At 36.8% G+C, this 23448-nt stretch overlaps 1 protein-coding gene across 2 annotated transcripts in view; it reads left to right on the top strand.

Moving 5' to 3' along the window:
• Positions 1 to 23448, top strand: part of PDGFC (platelet derived growth factor C) — a 244046-nt gene that overhangs the window by 127264 nt on the left and 93334 nt on the right. For both annotated transcript variants that reach the window (XM_072621350.1, XM_072621351.1), the window contains exon 2: positions 4477 to 4672. In XM_072621350.1, coding sequence (XP_072477451.1) covers positions 4477 to 4672 — 196 coding nt within the window. The remainder of the gene's footprint in view (positions 1 to 4476; positions 4673 to 23448) is intronic.

Here is a 23448-nt window from a genome sequence, read left to right as displayed (position 1 = left end):
ACTCTAAGTGTACTTTGACAGGGCAGAGAGGGTGGGACACTAAACTCCTTTTCCTTAGGCAACCAGAAGTGATCATGGGAACTCTTGCTTACTGTCACTAGTAACTCATATTGAACTTCTAATGACTTTTCTTCCTTCTTTCTGGTTACCTGTTTTTTGCTCATTTCACTGTTCAGTAATACCTCTATTACCTAGTTCCTTATTTTCTTCTCATTTTCTAGAAACTAGACAATATAAAAGAGGAAATGGTACATTGAAGGAAGAAAACATTTTAGAGTATGTATATTAATTTGTCATGCTAAAAGAGTGTGTGTGTGTATGTGTATTTTAACCATTGTGGCATAGACTGAAGAAACCTGTGTTGGATTAGATTACATAATGAACCAACTAGCAAAAACATGACCTATTTTAATACATTGGTGATGTTTTGGAATAATCTCTTGAAGAACCAGCAAAAGAAGAGTTCAATTAAATAATTCACATATATATCCCTTTCTCTAGCAGTTCAGTTATAACTTTTAAAAGCTGATGAGTAAGATAATAAAAATGAAAGTATAAGGTCCCAGTCTGGTCCCATATACTATTGACCTTTGGACCATTATGCCTCCCCACCTCCGTTTTTTTATTATGTCCCTAGTTGTTTGGGTTCCACGTAAGACTTTGACAGTCATCTGTAAATCATATGTGTGTCCTGGCAAAACCCACAGACCATTTTGCATGAATCTTTTGTGAGCTGCAATTCAGCTTTAGAGAACATTTACAATTCCTTCACCAAAAATAAGACTTGGATTTTCAGCCTTTAAATTATGTTTAATTACAGTCTAATGGATGCAGAATTAGAAAGAGAAGGGATATAGTAAACATAATTTAAGTATATGCATTCCAGCCATCAACTTTTAACTCAAGATACAAAAATAGAATTGAGAGTCTTTAATAACACTGCAATTTACTAAACTGTAGGTGAAAGAGCAAAACTTGCTGTGTTTGTAAATAGACAACCATAGACATTTATGTATTGATTATAACATGAAAGAAAAAGCTTAGATATTGAAATCACATAAAATCTGCCTGGGGCAAGGCAGGACAGTTGTCCTAAAAATGGATCCATTAGTTTCTATTGTTTGCTTAACCCTTTGTCATGCAGTCTTCCTTTCTGAACTAGTTAGACTATTGGAATAGGTGTTCAACAGTAATATTTTCCCTAGTGTGAAATTTCTCCAGTAATGTGATTTTGTGAACGATAGGGGGATAGGGGTGGGATACATCTTGCTCTGAAAGAAGGCTTTTTGAGGTGAAACAGATTTACTGTTTAAGTTCAAGTGCTTATAATGCCCTTTATCTTAGCATATTTTCTCTTTGGGGATGGGGGAATAAGACTGGGAGTTGCTCTAATTTTATTTTCTTTATGTTTGAGTTCTTCCTTGGTAATAAATTAATAGGTGCATTTACTCTTTCAGGTAGTATTTAGACTAATGTAGCAATACCATGGAATCTAGAGTTTTTTAGAGTACAGATGATTAGATATCACTTAGCCAAATCTTTCACTTCATAGTTAAGAAAACTGAAGCACAATAAGTTGTGACCACATGTTAGTAAGCTTAGAAGAATTTAGTTCTCCTAATTTTTCATATGATATTCTTTCAATAATTTATTTGAATTCTTTAAGTAATACTTGAATAATCAATTGATTATTATTGATAATACCTCAAAAATCAATGTCCAGAAGGAATTAATGTGATTCAGAACTTATCTAAGTTACTGCTATTGAGTGCTTTAGGCTATAAAGAGAGTAAAGTTCGATTATTTCCTTTAAATTTTTGACTTTGCTCTACTTAGGAAATTTTATACTAACAGTCCTGTAACTTTAATGTATATTGTAAACTTAATAGTCCATTCAATTAATTGCATATAAGATAATTGGAGAAATGTACTTCCTTCCCCCACAGAAAAGTCCAATATTTCACAGGCTTTATTGTAAGTAATCAATATTTATTAAACCAAAGTTAATATGCTATCTGTTGCTTTCTTTTTTCTTCCCTTTGGTTTAATGAAATGATTCACCCCACGCTAGCAGTGTACAAAGATGCTCTAGAAAAATGAGTGAGATACATTATCCATGCAAAGTTAAGTTGCCTAAAGTTTAAGAAGTGTCTTAGTGTAACCTTGCTTCCCACCCTAGTGTATTCCAGGTAAAACTTGGGAGATGGCTAACATCAGCAGTAGTGAGAAATATCTACTAATAGTGACTTTCAACTCAAAACCTTATTATTTTACTGAAATATTGGTCAGGAAAAAAAGAAACTTGGAATCAGAAACTGGTTTTAATTAGGACGAATAAAGAAAACCCTTACCTGAATGCAAGAAGAAGGGACACTCTACTTCAGCAAAGGAAATGGGGAAACAGAAGGAATTAATCTGATCAGATGAAAGGTGAGACAGTTGTATGAGAGAGATAGGAGAAAACAGTAGAGGAAGAAATTAGAATCACACAAATCTACATTCCTAGGCATCACAATGTACATGTGGTCTTATATGACTTGGGAACAAGTAGCATAAGAAGTCTAGCTTTTTGATAGGCTTAAATGCTAGATCCCTACATTTCAGATTAAAGATTTTATTTTTAATGTTGTATTGCTCACGTAATATTCGTATTACTGAGGGCAACTATGAATACACCAGTGCAATTCTGATTCACAAAGTATGACAGACTCCACATATAAGGCAGAAGAAAAACATTTATTCAGACACCAGAAAGTCATTAAATCCCAATACTAAAAGCCAAATCAGTCATAGTAACCCAGAAGTCAATACACAATAGCAGGGCAGGGGACAGTCATTCCCAAGCCCTCGGCACCTCTGCCAGGCTTTCCCACAAGCAAACACTCAGGAGCCTAACCGTGCTTGTCTGTGTCCTCTCTCCTCCTCCACCCCAACCACTCTCACCAACTTCCTCCCAGTTCTGCTCTACCCTTCCTGTTCTACCCTTTCAGAAAACTCCTCCTACCACATATGACTTCGGCTTCCATGTGATTTAAGTAGGTCACATGGGTCAATTAATGAACGGGAAAGATCTTCCCATTTAAATTACCATTACAAATGTGAATAAAGTTATTGATGATATTCCCAAACATATGTGGTATTTGTATTTCAGGATCCAATTATACAATCCAAGTATCTATGTACAAAAATGGGGGTAGGGAAGGAATGGTGTATGTGTGTATCTTTGTGTTTATGAATGTGTACTCTACATGGGCACAAATTTAGTGGGTATAAAATATTTGTAGCAGACTTGCAAAGTAAAATCTTTGTAGCCTACCTAGAAACTAATGCTAGCTCTTTATTTTGAAGACCTGAATTCAACTCCTGTATTTGATGGTTTCAGACTGTGTGATTTGGGGCAAATTACTTAACTGGTTTCAGTTTTCCCATTTGCAAAATGAGGGGGTGGTGGTAGATTAAATGACTTCTGATATCCATTCCCTTATGTATCTTATGTAATTATTATGTATTTGATTAATCTTTGAAATTATGATTTTCAATTCAATGATTCTAATGTGAGTCCTTAAAAGTCTGAAAAATAGCTCTTGTTTTATGAATAATAGTGGAATAGGAAAATAAGTTCATCTACCTCTCAAAGTAAATATAAACAGCTATCTCATCTATATGAGCTCAATAAGTTAGTCTTTATTATTTTCTGTATTTAAATATATATGCATATATATGTATATTTCTAGTCAGTTTGGGTTTTTTAAACTGTATCTAAAATTAATGGAAATAAAAGTTTATTAGAATCAATGAATATTTCTTGAGTAAGTATATTTCAATGAAATTTCCAGAAGAAGGGTACTGTAGGGATAGAGAAAAAGGCTTCGAAATAGGAAAACCTGGGCTCAAGTCCCCTCTCTGTCATAGTAGCTGTGTGGTTGTGGGTGAGTCATTTAAATTCTTAGTGACTCCTATCTCTCTAAGACTATGAATTACCAACAAGGGGAGTGACCTAAAACACTGGAAACCCAGTACTGATGAAATCATGTCTGGATCCAAAAGTTAACTTACAGTGTCTGACTTTGAGTCAAAATTGTATTTTATTATACCAGTTGAAGAATCTATTTGTGATATATGAAAATTAATGATGTCTTCAGATGGTTAGAGAGCTATTAAACTAATGAGTCTTCTATTTTTGACAATACTCTTCTGGTGATGTTGTATGACAATGAGTCATGACCTACTACATTCTCTGAAGAATTAAATTTTGGTTAAGGGATTGCTGATTCCATGATCATCGATTGAGATTTGGAAATTGATTTTATAGCTGAGGAATTGGAGTCCCAGAGAAGGGAAAAGTGACTTTCCCAGGTAATGAGTGACAAAGCTATGTGAACCCAAGTCAAACAGCAAAAATCAAATCATATACTATCCCCTAGAATTTTGGATCAGTCTACTGAATGTGTCGTTGTGTGTGTATATTTATTTTAGGAGTACAAGATCCCCAGCATGAGAGGATTATTACAGTGACCACAAATGGAAGTATTCACAGCCCCAAGTTCCCTCATACCTACCCAAGAAATACAGTTTTGGTATGGAGATTAGTAACAGCAGAAGAAAACATGTGGATACAACTAACTTTTGATGAAAGATTTGGGCTGGAAGACCCAGAAGATGACATATGCAAGTAAGTTATCAAATTTAAAATTCAAAGGCATTTGAAACAGCTTTGATGACTTACTACTTTGCTTAATGGTTTGTAGAAACCCAGAGTATAATAGACCTTAATTTTGGTGTTATATTTATGAATGACAACATTGTCCTGGTATGCTTTTCTGTTGACATAAGACATGCACACCCATGTTTGAAGCTATGTTTAGTGCTTCCATTTAAAAAGAAAAGGAGAGGGAAAAGGAGCTGTTTAGCCATCCATATGTACACACATCTATTTTCAGACAGAATATTTATCTTTCTGTCCTGACCTATCTTTTTGGCTTTTGCTCAGTCATTTCAGCCATGTTCAACTCGTCATGGCCCCATTTGGGGTTTTAGTGGCAAAGATACTGAAGTGGTTTACTATTTTCTTCTCAAGCTTATTTTACAGATGAAGAACTAAGGCAGTGTTAAGCAGACTTGTCCAGGGTCACACAGCCAATAAGTGTCTGAGGCCAGATTTGAATTCATAAAGATAAGTCTTCCTGACTTCTGACCTAACACTATCCACTATGCCACCTAGGGCCCCAATATCTTTCTGGCCACACACATGGAAATATTTTATTTCATAAAAGGAAGGATTTTTTTTCACTTGCATATAATAGTTGCTTAATAATTGCTTAGTGAATAGTATAGAAGATAGATGGCATCTATATTCTGCTAGAACATTTATATATCTGTCCACTCTGTCATCCTGGATACAAACAATGAAATATTTTATTTCATAAAAAGATAACTTTTTGACTTGCATGTAAGAGGTGTTGAATAATTGCATGCTGAATTGAATAATATAGAATGAAGCATGTGGACATAATTGTACTTTTCTGGATGGGATTTCATTTGCCTAACTCTCCCAAATGTACTTGCGAACACTATGTCAGCTGGAAAGTTTCCCATTAGCAGACCACCTACTTACTAGATGCCACACAAATATTGCCCTGCATATTTTACATGGGAACGCAGCAATCCAGGTTGGGTGGTCATTCTTTCTGTGAAGTTTTCACTTCACTGGCATTTGTTTATCATGAACATATTTGACTTTAGCTTTTATAAAACATATACTTGATTTTCCCCCTGTAGATATCTAAGTAGAAACAAAACTTGAAAGGTCTTTTCTTTCCCTGTAAATTATTTTAAAATGTTTCTATTTTTACCAAATTTGTTCTTGTCATAACGGGTAATAATAAACATCCACATGGTTAAATGTCCTTTATTTTTTAGATAAATGGGGATGTTGTATGGTGGTTTATAGTGTGGGACACTGGAAAGAATACTGGCTGTGGAGATAGGGGACTTGGCATCAACACCTACTTCTGATGTTTAATCCTTGGGTCAATTTCAGGATTATAAGAGCATAGGTTTAGAAGTGATGTTCAAGGTCACCTAATTTAAAACTTGTTAACGATAAAGAAACTGAGGTTTAGAGTGGTTAAATGACTTCTGCAAGGTTTGATACCCTTAATACCTTTAAATGGCAAAGACATTATTTGAACCCATGGATGATGGATGGATGAATTTCACATCCATCATTCTTTCTAACTCCTCAGTTTTGTTCCTTTTCAGTAAAATGAGGGAGTGATACTAACTGGGAGGGGAGGGAACAGGTATTTATTAAAGACCTACAATGTGCAAGGTACTGTGCTAAGAAATTTAAACTTCTCTTATTTGCTCTTCACAACAACCCTGCAGGTAAGTGCTGTTATTATCCCTATATTACAGATGAGAAAACTGAGACAGACAGTGATTAAATAACTTACTGCAGGGGCCCAGATTTAGTAAGTATCTGAAGCAGTTTTGCACTCCATCATTCTGACTCATGGGTGATTGTTCTATGCACTCTGGCACCCATCTGCCCCCAAAGGGCTCTGAAATTCTTTCTGTCTCTGAGGCTAGATTTGAATTCTGAGTGTTGGAGTCTGCGTCCTCCCTCTGCTATTTTCTACTTAATGTAGGGTGAGCAGCTAGATGAGGAAGTGGATATAGCATTCGCCCTGGAGTCAGGAGAACATAAGTTCAAATCTGGCCTAGCACACTTACTAGTTATGTGACCCTGGGCAAGTTACTTGAGTGCCTACCATATTTTGGCAGCTAGGTGGTGCAGTGGATAGAGCACCAGTGCAGGAGTCAGGAGGACCTGAGTTCAAATCTCACCTCAGACACTTGACACTCACTAGTGTGTGACCTTGGGAAAGTCACTTAACCCCAATTGCCTCATCCTGGGTCATCTTCAGTCATCCTGATGAATATCTGGTCACTGGATTCAGATGGCTCTGGAGGAGAAGTGAGGCTGGTGACCTTGCACAGCCCTCCCTCACTCAAAACAAAGTCAAGTGCAAGTCATGTCATTATTTCTCTGATGGCATGGTCCTCTTTGGCAACGAAGGACGAACACACACTTAATGTAGGAAAGACTTGGGCAAGTCACTTAGACGAAGTGAAAGAATTACACTAATTGACCAGTAAGGTGCATTCTAGCTCTAAATCTGCATTGACTTGATTTTTTATTCTCCTAAAACTATATGTTTTTAGAGTTGAAAGGAATCTTAGAGATCATTAGACTCTGAGACCAGTAGAGTCTAATCCCCTCATTTTTCAGATGATAAAAAAAAAGTGGAGACATTTGCTCGAGGTTAGTTAGTGACAGGCTTGGAATCAGAAATCAGATTCTCCTTCTTGTTATTTCTGGGCAGCTTCTCTGAGGGATGTTCAGAACAGAGGGGAATTTTTTTTTTCTAATTTCTAATTTGTTGGTGGGTTAATAATGAAAGCATTTCTTTTACTGTTGATAAACACAAAGTATTTATGCACTTTCCCTTCCATTTCTTCTCCATTTGTTAATTACCTATCCTTTCTCCAAGATGCTTCTCCTTTATAAAACTGATTATTAAACTTTTCTTCCTGATATTTTCCAGTACTCTTATAGGTATATACACAAGACAATACTACACACATAATATTATCTTGGAGTGTAAGATATTTGACATACATGGCATATATGTACATATATACATTGTATATGTATATATAATATTGTCTTGTGGTATAAATTGTTTGCCATGACATATACACATGTATATAGTATTTTCTGTGTGTGTGTGTATAAAATCTATCTCTCTGCATATCTCTTTCTTTCTGTCTCTCCCATTATTACTTTTTCCCATTCCAAACTCCTACAATTTTTAGTTCAGATCCCTTCTAACCTCCCACTTCATCTGTAAAATGAGAGAGTTTGAGTAAATGAACTCTATAGTTCCTCTCAACTCTAGTAGTCTATTTTTTTTTTTCACTTTATGAAGTTAAAATGTCTAGAGAAGGTGTCATCATTTTTTTTTGGGTCATGGAACTCTTTGGTAGTATAATGACTGCTATGAACCCCTTTTCTGAATGTTTTTGATAATAAAGTACATGGAATTACAAAAGAAACCAGTTATATTGAAGTAATTATCAAAATAGTTTAAAGATACAGTTTATTTTATTTTCAAATCTAGATTCACTCTCTCTTTCCCACTTCCTCCCCCATCCATTAAGAAGGCAAGAAATTAAAAATCTGTTAAAAATATGAAGTCTTGAGCAACACATTAGCCAAGTTCTTACAAAAATAAAAGAAAGAAAGAAAAAAATAATGCTTCAATCTGCATCTGAGTTAAATCAGTTCTCTCTCTGCAAGTATATATCCTTTTTTATCCTGAGTCCTTTGAAAATGTTCATGGACCTAGTGATCTATACACTAACCTAGTTTTTATCAGTTAAATACTTTCTTTATAGGAGCATATTGGAACTTCAGTGAAATTGTCTATAGTTATCACTTCTGTTTACCAGTAAGAAATGACTGATCCCATAGAAGGTAAATGAATTTAATGAACTGATATTACTCATGTCAGAGATTAGGGAAGGAAGAAAAGGGCATGAGATTGATAGAATTTGTGGATTAATATATATTTCACATTAAAGAAAGACAAAAATGGAAAGAATAAGTCTAATGGAACATAGGAAATGATCTAAGAAAAGCCAGGCCTAGATCCATTTTCATTTCATTGAGGTCCTCTGTTGACCATCATTAATAAGCTTTTGAAAAAGTCTGGTGACTTAGTAATTCCCGTGGGATTGCTATTTTTACATTTCCCTGAAGTGACTAGCAGTAAATATGTTAAAAAAAAAACTCAAAAAGGATTGTGTGCCAAGTTTTAAGATGGAGTGGAGAAGTTGAAAGCCTGTATTCTACAACTGGGGAATCAGCATGGTACAGTGGGAATATTTAGAATGGCCAGATTTTGTATAGCCCTTGAAGGATGCAAAATGTTTTACATATATTACTTTCTTTGATGTCACAACAACCCTCTGAAATAGTTATTATTATTACCCTCGTACTTTCAGATGAGAAAACAAACTTGGAGAAGTTAAGTGACTTGCCCAAGGTCACACAGCTAATAAGTAACTGAGCCAATATTCAGACTCAGGTTTTCCTGGCTCTCAGTCTCATAGTCTCTCTCCTGCACCACCTAGCTTTACTGGCTTTGGAGTCAGAGATCCTTCATTCAAATCTTGTCTTTCTTATTTACCACCTTTCAGCAAGGTTACTTAAACTTTGGGTTCTCAGTTCTCTAATCTGCTAAAATGTGAAGGTTGGGCTAAAAAAATTCTGTGGTACCTTTCAGAGCTAGAACTGTTATCTTATCATCCTTTTGTGTACAGTATTTCTGTAAAGGAGAAGGACCCACGCGAAAGAAAGGTGGGAACAGAAGCCAAGGAAGTAATTAGGTCAACATCTGGGGCTCGAGACAGAACAAAGTAGGACATTGGGAGCTAGCCATGTGTCTCCAGGGATGTGCCAGCAGAAGAGCTTCAGTGTTTGTACTTTCCCACAGTGCTTAATAAATATTTACGACTGCTACTGCTGAAGCCAACACCTCCAATTTGAGGTGCAGGAAATATAACTAAATTGTATGTACAGTAAGCATAACCGTAATTATAAAGGACAATTTTTGTGATCATTTAGTTCCAAAGGTTTTATCTACTCACTTATCACCCTTGTAGCTTTGAAGTGTGTATGTTTTGTTTTGTTTTTAGAAGGTAAGGAAAGAATCTGCACTCTGTTTGGGGGGAAACACTCACTTCACATTTCCAATATATAATGCATTTTAGCAAAACATATGCCAAGGATTAAAGTTAGCTCTTTTTGATAGTATTTTATTTTTTCTAATGTAAAGAAAGTTTTCAACATTCAGTTTTGTAAGATTTTGAGTTCCAAATCTTCTCCCCCTTCCTCACCTTGCCCACCCCAAGACTTGTAATCTAACAGAGACTGTACGTATACATTCATAATATACATGTTTCCACATTAGTCATCTTGTGAAAGAAGAATCAAAACAAAAGGGAAAAATTGAGAGAAAGGAAAAAACAACAACCAAAAAAGGTGAGAATAGTCTGCATTCAGACTCCATAAGTTTTTTCTCTGGATACAGATAGTATTTTCTGTTATGAGTCTTTTGGAGAAAGTTAAAACTTTCCAAGACATATTTGAGTGTACATTAAATGTTTTTAAAGGACAATATGCGACACATATTATATGCAAATTGAATGCCTGTTTAATTTTTCTTAATACTTGAGACAGTTCCAACATTTGGTACTAGATATGATGCATAGCCCATATTTTTATAGCTTATTCCATTTTGATTAGAATGTATACTTTAGCTATTTCAGAATGAATGCGCTATGAAAAACAACATGTAGCTATTATATTTTACCAGTAATTCACAAATATATACATAATACATATTTCCAATAATCCCACCCAAAGGGAGGTATATAGGTATTTATGCAGGTATTAGCAAAGAACTGTGTGTGTAAGTTGGTGTGTCAAGTTTTTTCCTTTGCTGTTCCAAGAAAAGAGAAAAAAGAAATTAATATTCTATCTTTGTTGTTTTTTATTGATATTGTGTTTTTCTTATTGTTTGATGCAAAGAAAGGCCAGTTCAGATCTGTGACTTCCCTAATGTAAGGAACTCCTGCCTTTAGAAGTCCTTTCACTAATTTGCATAGTAGCATACTTCATGGAATGCAGGTCAACAACTAAACTATCAATTACAGCCTTGTGAGTTGCTTGAGGCACTGAGAGGTTAGCAGACGTGTCCATAGTTAACATAGCTGGTACATGCAGCAGAAAGAACCTGGACCTCTAGACCCTAAATTGTGCTTCTTCCCTTCAACTTTCTGATGTAAATGACAATTTGCTTTTGAAAAGGAATTCAATTGCTTATCATCCCTTATTTTATAAAAGTGATTTTCCTGCTAATTTAATTATTGCCAATCATTATATTCCTACATTTAATTGAATTCAAACCCAGAACTTGTTTCTTTAAGAGGATACCTACCTTAGAACTTCATTTCATTAGTTTTATAGTGTTAAAGATTTCAAACTAAAACTGAACTAAACTAAACCAAATTATATTACACTAAGCCAAACAATTGGAGGCAGGCATGGTATTACACATCTATAATCCTTGCCATTGGAGAGACCAGGCTGGCATGTTGCTTGAACATAAGAGTTCTGAGTTGTGGTAGGGCTGTAGACAATTGGGCATTGACACTAAATCTAACATCAATGTGGTGAACTTCTAGGAGGGTTTGGAGGAAAGGTCTGCCAGGTTGCCTAAGAGGAGGCAAACTGGTGCATAAGTGAAAAAGGAGCAGCTCAAAGACCCCATACTCATCAGTGGAGGAATTAGACCATGATGGTAACTGTTTTACCAGGTTTGACAACTTAGAGAGATCCAGTCTAGTTAATTAAGTAAATAAAGAAATGATTGTGAAGAATTTTATCTCTTTAAATTGTCAAAGACTTGTGCTTTAAGAAAAATATTAAATATGATTGTTAAAAGTTTTGAGACAAAATGAAACAAAGTTTTCAAGGGAGAAAACTATTTCTTTTAAAGTTAAATCAAATTCTTCTTATATGTATTGGCTCCTTGGAACGGATAGGGAGAAACTTAGATAAAGTAAAACCAAAAGTTATCTATTCATTTAAAAAAAAATTCATCAATTAAGGAAAAGAGTTCTATTTATGATGGGGTAATTAGTCAAAATATACATTGGTATACTTTTTCAAATTTAACCTAGTAGCGCTATTCTACTATTTTGATATTTATTTAACAGTGTTCCTTAGCTCTTTGCTCACTTTCTGTGTTTTCTAAAACTATATTAATGCCTTAAATAATAAAGCTCACTTTCTGACTTCCATATGTTGTTATAGAAAAATTAATATGGTAGCCAACCAGAAAATTAAAAAAAATAATTTCTCTATTGTCTTTAATGCAGCTTTTTTTGAGAACTCTAGATTTGGAGTAAAAGACCTTCTTCCACATCCTAATTTACACAACATCATTTAACTTCTTTTGTTCTCACAGTTTTCATCAGAAAACATGAGGTATAGATCAGTGGTGTCAAAATCAAATAGAAACCTATTCTTGCACACCCTTTAACTTAGAAAACCAAAAATCAACATTATCTATGTTGTGTTTAAATTTATTTTGTCAAATATTTTTCCTGTTGTCTGGAAGGAGCCCATAGGATCCCAACCTAAATGACCTCTAAATGACCCCTTACTGTATTTTATATATATATATATATATATATATATATATATATATATATATATATATATATATATATATATATATATATATATATATATAAATGCATACACACCTATATTCATCTTTTGGTAGGATTATTGTAAATATATATTATGTATATATGTCTCCATAGGTGAAAAAAATTCATGGAATAATACTTTAGTGTCTTTTAAGAACCTGCTTAACGAACTTTGGGGTAGTTTATCAAAAACCTGATAGTTAGCAACCAGACAGTGATATTTTTTTTACCACCACAGTAACTCTCAAAGACTAGTGAGACACAGAGCTTAATTAACAATAATTTAATAACTTATTTATTAAGCAAAACTCTTTATTGCAGCTTATTTTGGTAGAAAGCATTGCCAAGCCAAGGCAATCATGGGTGCTTGAAATACTGAAGAAAACCTATTAGGATGAACTGAGGTGTGAATCTTCTACAATACACCTCACTCTTTCACTCTCATCTCATAAAGTTGGCAGTTAAAAGTAAATGATGTTTTTCAACAGTGGACATTGGTACTAGAAAGCCACAAAAGGGAGGTGTGAATTCCATTATTAAGTTGATTTCATCTAACCTTGAAAAAATAAGCATCTGAAAAGAGCAAGAAGTGATTATTGATCTTTGGGCTAAGTTCATTTAGGATAGATATAAACCTGCCTGTAAACTCCATGGTGTTTTTCAACTGTAAAGATATCTATGTAGTCAGTTCACAAATTGATCTTTTGGATGGAAAAGCTGAAAAATTAGAATTATGTGACTGTACTGCTCTTCTGTGTAAAGAAAATTCAGGTTCCGTCATACACATATGAATCCATATACGCACATCGAGAAATAAGTCAAATATTGGTTATCTGGCAGGGTTCCAGTATGGTCTGCTTTTACACTCTATAATAGCTAATATGGCATCAATCATTTGTACTTGTATTGGCAAGTTTTTCTGCACTAATTGCTAGGAGGCAGCCATGAGTTAACTTCATACCTCTCATTCTTCTTTGCTTTGTTTTGTCAAACCCCTTCCCTTCTAAAAACAAGCATCTATCAAACATTCTCTATCAATGAGGAAAAAAACCTCAGAAAAACCTAAAATCTTAGAGTTAGGAGAAACCCATGCTTTGCAACTCCCTTATTTTAGGAGTGAAGAATTAGCCTGAATGTGTCCATCTGACAAAGTTGTACAATGATTTCCTTCCAACACAAAAATGCCTTGGGCAAATTTGACTAGGAAAATAATTATAGTTGGCTGTAGGGAAAATTATTTTTCTAACATTTTTATGTAACAAATGAACTGGGTAACATGACACAAAGGTCAGAAAATTTCTTATCCTTACCTAAGAAAAGTAGATGATTTGTAGTTTTTTCTTGGTATGAAAAATGTACAGTCTTCTTTAACCTCCCCAACCTTTAGTCTACTGTTCATATACTTAACATAGCCTTATTTGTATTCCCTTAGTTTGTTTCTGAAGCTGAATATGTTTCTGTGATCTGTTTTCCAGTCTCAAAGTAGGACATTTTCCCCACAAACTAATTTAGATATGCTTCTTCTATTTTTTTTAAATGCTGAATCTGAATCTTGATGGGAAAAAATAGTCCTTATGTTGTGAGGAGCTTGGATTATACGTCTGGCTAGTGCAAAAATATCATTCATACACATAACTTCTGGGAACTGCATATACTAAAGAATAAAGGTCTCTAGTTAATAATGGGATATTTTTAAATACTCTTCTTAAATTCAAGATCTAACTTTACAAACAAATTCTAAACAAGGTGGAAACAGTAAAAATGATAATTTCATAAATATATGACCTACATTAAAATTACAATGGCATAGGATTCTTTGTAGAGTGATCATGACTTTTACAGAGATGTCTATAGAGTAGACAAATTAAATGTGTAAGATTTAAAGTCAGAGTGCATGAAAGTGAAACATTTCTTTTTTAAAATTACAAAGTGGGATCTATATAGATTAAATGCCCCATCTGAATGATCCACTCTTTATGTTAGACCATCAGTCTTTTGCATGAATGATACATATGGTGAGTAAGTCTCAAAATTGAGCAAAAGGAGATGAGATGAATAATATTCTATTAATCTCAGCATACTCATTGTCACATACACATGATCAAGGAGTGACATGATCTCATAAAAAAACCAAAATTGTAGGTGACTCACAAAGACAATAATTGATGTAAGTAGTGTATAGAAATTAAATGAGTGATTCACGCTAAAGGAAAAAAAATGGAATAAAAACATGTTATAAGAAAGAGTGGGGATAGTTATATACTAAGAATGAAGGTTATTCTTCATTATCTAGTTACTACACTGGCACCCAAGAAATATTAAGAGTACCAAAAAATGGCTTTCAGTGAATTGGGTAGAGGCTCTATGTGAGATGTGCAGGACATAGACAAGAATCTCATGGGGTTAAAAGTTGTGGAGAAATTGTTGCCTTGAGTGATGGGACAAATTCCTGTTCTGACACTATCACAAATGCATCTGCGTCTTGAATTATCAAACAAATAAACTATAGGTAGATGATAAAAAGTACTTAACATTGGAGATGGGGAAGATTGTGAAGGGGAACACAACACAGGGGTAGTTGCCAGTCCTTTTTTCTCTAGAACAGAATACTTGGAAAATAAATGGTGTCGTTGTCTTCTCATATTTAGAAAATGAAGTGATGAGTTAAGTATTGGTACCTATTACTTTATGTCCTATACTACATTCTTCTCCCACCACCATCCCTGAGTCTTTGTCTTCTGTTACCAAGGGACCTATCATTGCCAATATGGTTTGATGTCTATTTAATGACCAGAAAATGCATTTTTTCTGAAGTGATTTTATAAATGTTGTTTTATTTTGATTTAAATATTCATAACAGTATATTTCAGGTACACAATGGAATAAATAGAATTTCAGAAGCAGCATGGTGTGGTGGATAGCTTACTGATACAGAAAACATGACTAAATATCCCAACTCCAATATTTTCAACCTCTGTGATTCTTAGTGAATCATTTAACCCTGATGTGCTTCATTATCTTTATCTACAAAATGAGTAAGTTGGACTAGAGAGAGGCATCTGGTGGGACAGTAGATAGAGGTCTGGGCCAGGAGTGAGTTCAAATCTAGCCTCAGACACTTATTAGCTGTGTGACACAGGGCAAGGCACTTAAGTTCTCTTTGTTTTAATCCATTGGAGGATGAAATGGCAAACCAATCCAGCACCTTTGCCAGCAAAATCCCAAGGATAGCATTGCCAGGCTATGGCCTATGGGGTCATGAAGGGTTGAACATGACTAAGTGACTGAACAATGACAATCTCAAGAACAGTGAGTGATCCTGATAAAGGAAGGGAGTAAGACAGTGCACCCTGACATTATTGTTCATTCATGAGTTAATATTTCTAGTAGTGAGACTCATTAAAGGATCCTACCAAAAATGAACAAAATAAAAATACAAAAATGGAAGGGAGAATAGAAGGAAACCTACAAATACACGAACAGTAATGGGGAAGAGGAAGTAGCTCAACTTTTGTTTACCAGAAGCTCTGCTCCTCAAGAGAGATTTAGAGAAGAGGGAGATTGGGAGGATGGAAGGGTAAATCCATAAATAACCCTGTGAAGTAGATGCCCTTGTTATCCCCATTTTGCTGTTGAGGGAACTGAAATAATCGGAGGCTAAGTGACTTGCACAAGGACGCGACTAATGAGTGCCTGACACTGAATTTGAAATCAGGCCTTGCTGACTAAGACCCAGAGCTCCATCCATTGTGTCATCTACCTCAAAGAATAAAGGAAAAAAAACATTTATGACTATAAATGAACTGGAAAATAGAATTGCATTAGACTACAGAAGGGAAAAGCAAAACAAAAGAAAACTTCTTGGCGAAGGTTCTTCAAAAGAATGTTATCTAAACTTCAATGTTGGAGGGAGTCAGAGGGAAAATTTTGGAATGACAGATATGAAGAAGTTGGAGAAAAGGAAAGCTTGTATGAAGTGATGAAATATGAAGCAAGTAGAACTGGGAGAAAAAAAAATACGTACTCAGTGGCTACAATTTAAACAACCAAAACAAAATGAAATTGAATGCTATGCAATTATAATGAACAAGTTCAGCCTACAAGACTAAATGGTAGCTAGCATTTGTATTGTGCTGTACATTGTGAAAGGAGCATTAAAAATACCATCCTTACAACAGCCCTGTGGTATAGATGCTATTTTTATTCTCTGTATCCTCATTTTGCAGATGAGAAATCAGACTGAGTTAGATTATGTGACTTTTTTGGGGTCACTCAGCACAACTCTTTCTCACACCTTCTCTACCTCCTTCATTTACTGGCTTACTTTAAATGTCAGTGAAATTTCCAAAAATATCTTCCCTCTGCCATTATCTGCATTTAATCCTGTATCTTTCTTGTTTGTATTCAGTGGTTTGCGTATTAAAACTCCTTGAGAGCAGAGACATTGTTTGGCTTTCTTTCTATGCTCAGTATTTAGCACAGTTCCTGGTACACAACAAATTTTTAATAGATGATTGCTGACTTGGTTTATGACCCAAGCAGAAAGGATTCTCCCCTGACCATTCCTTGGAAAATTGAGAACTTTTTTTATTTTAATTTTTTAATTAATTTATTTAACTTTTAACATTCATTTTCACAAAATTTTGGGTTCCAAATTTTCTCCCCATTTGTCCCCTCCCCCCACCCCAAAACACCGAGCATTCTAATTGTCCCTATCACCAATCTTCCCTCTCTTCTATCATCCCTCCCTTCTCTTGTCCCCATCTTCTCTTTTGTCCTGTAGGGCCGGATAACTTTCTATACCCCATTACCTGTATTTCTTATTTCCTAGTAGCAAGAACAGTACTCGACAGTTGTTCCTAAAACTTTAAGTTCCAACTTCTCTTCATCCTTCCCTCCCCACCCCTTCCCTTTGGAAGGCAAGCAATTCAATATAGGCCATATCTGTGTAGTTTTGCAAATGACTTCCGTAATAGTCATGTTGTGTAAGACTAACTATATTTCCCTCCATCCTATCCTGCCCCCCATTGCTTCTATTCTCTCTTTGGATGCTGTCCCTCCCCAAGAGCATTCACTTCAAATTGCTTCCTCCTCCCATTGCCCTCCCTTCCATCATCCCCCCACCCTGCTTATCCCCTTCACCCCCACTTTCTTTTTTTTTAAAATTTATTTATTTAAGTTTTAATATTCATTTTCACAAAATTTTGGGTTACAAATTTTCTCCCCTGTTATCCCCTCCCCCCCCAAACACCAAGCATTCTAATTGCCCCTATGACCAATCTGCTCTCTCTTCTATCATCCCTTTCTGCCCTTGTCTCCGTCTTCTCTTTTGTCCTGTAGGGCCAGATAGCTTTCTATACCCCTTTACCTGTATTTCTTATTTCCTAGTGGCAAGAACATTACTTGACAGTTGATCCTAACACTTTGAGTTCCAACTTCTTTACCTCCCTCCCTCTCCACCCCTTCCCTTTGGAAGGCAAGCAATTCAATATAGGCCAAATCTGTGTAGTTTTGCAAATGACATCCATAATAGTTGTGTTGTATAGGACTAACTATATTTCCCTCCATCCTATCCTGTCCCCAATTACTTCTATTCTCTTTTGATCCCATCCCTCCCCATGAGTGTCGACCTCAAATTGCACTCTCCTCCCCATGCCCTCCCTTCTATCATCCCCCCCACCCTGCTTATCCCCTTATCCCCCACTTTCCTGTATTGTAAGATAGGTTTCCATACCAAAATGAGTGTGCATTTTATTCTTTCCTTTAGTGGAATGTGATGAGAGTAGACTTCATGTTTTTCTCTCACCTCCCCTCTTTATCTCTCCACTAATGAGTCTTTTGCTTGCCTCTTTTATGAGAGATAATTTGCCCCATTCAATTTCTCCCTTTCTCCTCCCAATGTATTTCTCTCTCACTGCTTGATTTCATTTTTTTTTAAGATATGATCCCATCCTCTTCAATTCACTCTGTGCACTCTGTCTCTATGCATGTGTGCATGTGTAATCCCACCCAGTACCCAGATACTGAAATGTTTCAAGAGTTACAAATATTGTCTTTCCATGTAGGAATGTGAACAGTTCAACTTTAGTAAGTCCCTTATGACTTCTCTTTGCTGTTCACCTTTTCATGCTTCTCTTCATTCTTGTGTTTGAAAGTCAGATTTTCTTTTCAGCTCTGGTCTTTTCATCAAGAATGCTTGAAAGTCCTCTATTTCATTGAAAGACCAGTTTTTCCCCTGAAGTATTATACTCAGTTTTGCTGGGTAGGTGATTCTTGGTTTTAGTCCTAGTTCCTTTGACTTCTGGAACATCCTATTCCATGCCCTTCGATTCCTTAATGTAGAGGCTGCTAGATCTTGTGTTATTCTGATTGTATTTCCACAATACTTGAATTGTTTTTTTCTAGCTGCTTGCAATATTTTCTCCTTGACCTGGGAACTCTGGAATTTGGCCACAATGTTCCTAGGAGTTTCTCTTTTTGAATCTCTTTCATGCGGTGTTCTGTGGATTCCCTGAATATTTATTTTGCCCTCTGGTTCTAGAATCTCAGGGCAGTTTTCCTTGATAATTTCATGAAAGATGATGTCTAGGCTCTTCTTTTGATCATGGCTTTCAGGTAGTCCCATAATTTTTAAATTGTCTCTCCTGGATCTATTTTCCAGGTCAGTTGTTTTTCCAATGAGATATTTCACATTATCTTCCATTTTTCCATTCTTCTGGCTTTGTTCTTTGATTTCTTGCTCTCTCATAAAGTCCTTAGCCTCCATCTGTGCCATTGTAATTTTGAAAGAACTATTTTCTTCAGTGAGCTTTTGAATCTTCTTTTCCATTTGGCTAATTCTGCTTTTGAAAGCATTCTTCTCCTCATTGGCTTTTTGAACCTCTTTTGCAAATTGAGTTAGGCTAGTTTTCAAGGTGTTATTTTCTTCAACATTTTTTTGGGTCTCCTTTAGCAGGGAGCTGATCTGCTGTTCATGCTTTGACTTCATGTCTCTCATTTCTCTTCCCAGCTTTTCCTCTACCTCTCTAACTTGATTTTCAAAATTCTTTTTGAGCTCTTCCATGGCCTGAGCCCATTGGGTGGGCTGGGACACAGAAGCCTTGATTTCTGTGTCTTTGCCTGATGGTAAGCGTTGTTCTTCCTCATCAGAAAGGAAGGGAGGAAATGCCTGTTCACCAAGAAAGTAACCTTCTATAGTCTTATTTCTTTTCCCTTTTCTGGGCATTTTCCCAGCCAGTGACTTGACCTCTGAATATTTTCCTCACACCCACCTCACCTCCTGATCCTCCCAGCCAGCGTTTGGGGTCTGAGATTCAAATGCTGCTTCCAGCCTCAGGGCTTTGGGCGGGGGCAGGGCTGCTATTCAGTGTGAGATTAAGTTCAGATGCTCAGGTCAGAGCAGGGCCGCCTCTCAGGCTCAGTTCCCTCAGGGAATTTATGCACAGACCTTCAACAATGGATCCAGGCCCCTGCCCGCCTCGGGAGCCCCGTTCTGCTGCTGTCCCTCAGCTTCTGTCTCCCGAGCGGGCCCGAGCCATGGGGGCACCCGACTCCCCCCTCGACCCGCCAAAGAGACTCTCTCACTGACCCCTGTCACCTGTGGGTGGAGGGACTTGTGCGGCCACTGGAGATCCCTTCCCTGAAGCCTTCTCGGATCTTTTCCTCTCGGTGCCACGGCCGCGGCAGGGCTATACTCAGCTCCCAGTCCTGGTGCCCAGTCCGCAGCGCAACGGACCTTTTGCGAGAGGTTTGCAGGTCCCTCTGTGGGTGGAGGGACCGACATGGCCGCTGGAGATCCCGTCCCTGAAGCCCGCTCAGATCTTTTCCTCTCGGTGCCACGGCCGGGGCAGGGCTATACTCAGCTCCCAGTCCTGGCACCCAGTCCGCAGCGCAAAGGACCTTTTGCGAGAGGTTTGCAGGTCTCTCCAGAACAGAAATCTCCCTCGCTCCAAAGTTCTGTGGCCTCTAGGTGCAGAATTTGCCGTGAGTTGCTTCTTTGTAGTTGTTCTATGCGTTGTGGGTTCAGAGCTATATGTATGTGCGTCTTTCTACTCCACCATCTTGGCTCCGCCTACCCCCACTTTCCTGTATTGTAAGATAGGTTTTCATACCAAAATGAGTGTGCATTTTATTCCTTCCTTTAGTGGAATGTGATGAGAGTAAACTTCATATTTTTCTCTCACCTCCCCTCTTTTTCCCTCCACTAAAAAGTCTTTTGCTTGCCTCTTTTATGAGAGATAATTTGCCCCATTCCATTTCTCCCTTTCTCCTCCCAATGTATTTCTCTCTCACTGCTTAATTTCATTTTTTTAAGATATGATCCCATCCTATTCAATTCACTCTGTGCTCTTTGTCTCTGTGTGTGCATGTGTGCATGTGTGCTTGTGTGTGTGTGTGTGTGTGTGTGTGTGTGTAATGCCACCCACTACCCAGATACTGAAAAGTTTCAAGAGTTACAAATATTTTCTTTCCTTGTAGGAATGTAAACAGTTCAACTTTTTAAGCTCCTTATGACTTCTCTTTGCTGTTTACCTTTTCCTGCTTCTCTTCATTCTTGTGTTTGAAAGTCAAATTTTCTTTTCAGCTCTGGTCTTTTCATCAAGAATGCTTGAAAATCCCTAATTTCATTGAAAGACCATTTTTTCCCCTGAAGTATTATACTCAGTTTTGCTGGGTAGGTGATTCTTGCTTTTAGTCCTAGTTCCTTTGACTTCTGGAATATCCTATTCCATGCCCTTCAATCCCTTAATGTAGAAGCTGCTAGATCTTGTGTTATCCTGATTGTATTTCTACAATACTTGAATTGTTTCTTTCTAGCTGCTTGTAATATTTTCTCCTTGACCTGGGAACTCTGGAATTTAGCCACAATGTTCTTAAGAGTTTCTCTTTTTGAATCTCTTTCAGGAGGTGATCTGTGGATTCCTTGAATATTTATTTTACCCTCTGGCTCTAGAATATCAGGACAGTTTTCCTTGATAATTTCATGACAGATGATGTCTAGGCTCTTGTTTTGATCATGGCTTTCAGGTAGTCCCATAGTTTTTAAATTGTCTCTCCTGGATTTATTTTCCAGGTCAGTTGTTTTTCCAATGAGATATTTCACATTATTTTCCATTTTTTCACTCTTTTGGTTTTGTTTTGTGATTTCTTGGTTTCTCATAAAGTCATTAGCCTCCATCTGTGCCACTCTAATTTTGAAAGAACTATTTTCTTCAGTGAGCTTTTGAACCTCTTCCATTTGACTAATTCTGCTTTTGAAAGCATTCTTCTCCTCATTGGCTTTTTGAACCTCTTTTGCCAATTGAGTTAGCCTATTTTTCAAGGTGTTATTTTCTTCAGCATTTTTTGGGATCTCCTTTAGCAAGGTGTTGACCTGCTTTTCATGCTTTTCTTGCATCTCTCTCATTTCTCTTCCCAGTTTTTCCTCCACCTCTCTTACTTGATTTTCAAAATCCTTTTTGAGCTCTTCCATGGGCTGAGCCCATTGGATGGGCTGAGATACAGAAGCCTTGATTTTTATGCCTTTCCCTGATGGTAAGCACTGTTCTTCCTCATCCAAAAGGAAGGGAGGAAATATCTGTTCTCCAAGAAAGTAACCTTCTATAGTCTTATTTTTTTTCCCTTTTCTGAGCATTTTCCCAGCCAGTGACTTGACTTCTGAGTGTCCTCTCCACACCCACTTTGCCTCCAGATCTGCCTAGCCAGTGCTTGGGGTCTGAGATTCAAATGCTGCTTCCCAGCCTTAGGACTTCAGTGGGGGGCGGGGCAGTGGCTGCTATTCAGTGTGAGATTAAGTTTAGGTGCTCGGGTGCGGGCAGGGCTGCCACATGGGGCTCAGTTCCCTCAGGTGGTTTATGTGGAGACCTTCAACATTGGATCCAAGCTCCTGCCTGCTTTGGATGCCCCTGTCTGCTGCAGCCTCTGCTGCTGCCTCCCGAGGGGGCCTGAGTTACAGAGACACCCCGCTCCCCTCTTGGTGAGCCAAAAAGACTCTTTCACTGACCTTTGCACCTGTGGGTGGAGGGACCTGCGCAGCTGCTGGAGATCCTGTCCCTGAAGCCTACTTGGATCTGGTCCATTCAGTGCCATGGGGCCAAGGTAGGGCTAGGCTCTGCTCTGGGTCCAGCGGTGCGACGGACCTTTCCCGAGTCAGGTTTTCAGGTCTCTCTGGAACCGAAATCTCCTCCACTCCATTGTTCTGTGGCTTCTGCTGCTCCAGAATTTGTTGGGACTTCTTCTTTACATGTAATTTATGGGCTGTGGGTTCAGAGCTAGCATATGTGTATCTTTCTACTCCTCCATCTTGGCTCCTCCTCCGAAAATTGAGAACTTTAAATGTTGAAAGTTGTGTGTGATGTTTGATATAGTCAATGGACCAGTTGATTTTGCTTCTTTTGTTTTTAAGAGAAAGTTCACTGACTATGGAAAGATGATTGGGTATATCTGGAAATGACTGGGATGTAAAAATAGGAAATGTTAATAAACCTTTTTAAAGATAATTAAATTATGGAGAAATTGTGACTTGTATTCATATAGGGCAGATATATGAAAGTATCAATAAAGTTATACATAAACCAATAAAAAAAATAAACCCTACTTGTTAGAACCATAACATCTCAAAATACAAATTCACTACAAAACTTCTCAGAGTCAGTAAAGTATCATTATGTAAAAAGTTATTGAACTGGCATTACCCTGATTTGGAAATCAACTTTAGTAATCTTTTTTTCCCTGAAAGTAACTCTCACTCCCCTCCCCAGCTCCCCATGTTTCTAACTCTAGGAAATGATTGAAATTGTTTTTTATTTTCATGTCAAGCTTTCTGAAAACCACACATTGACTTACTTTCTCAATATTTTTCCCAAAACTAACTCTATTCACTCAATAAGAGAACATTTATTAAGCACTCACTGTGTTTCACATATTTTGCAAAACACTAGAGATACCAAAAAAAGGTAAAAACTATCACTGTCTTCAAGAAGCTCACAATAACTGAATTAAAAACAAGATATATACAGAGTAGATCAATAGAAAAATAGTATTCAAAACTGCCTTCCCATGTAAAAGGAATTTATGGAAAAAAAATCAAAAGGAGATCTA

This window comes from Notamacropus eugenii, chromosome 6, assembly GCF_028372415.1.
Source record: "Notamacropus eugenii isolate mMacEug1 chromosome 6, mMacEug1.pri_v2, whole genome shotgun sequence".
NCBI lineage: Eukaryota > Metazoa > Chordata > Mammalia > Diprotodontia > Macropodidae > Notamacropus > Notamacropus eugenii.
Note: the sequence above shows the minus strand (reverse complement) of the source record. Positions and strands in the feature narration are given on the sequence as shown.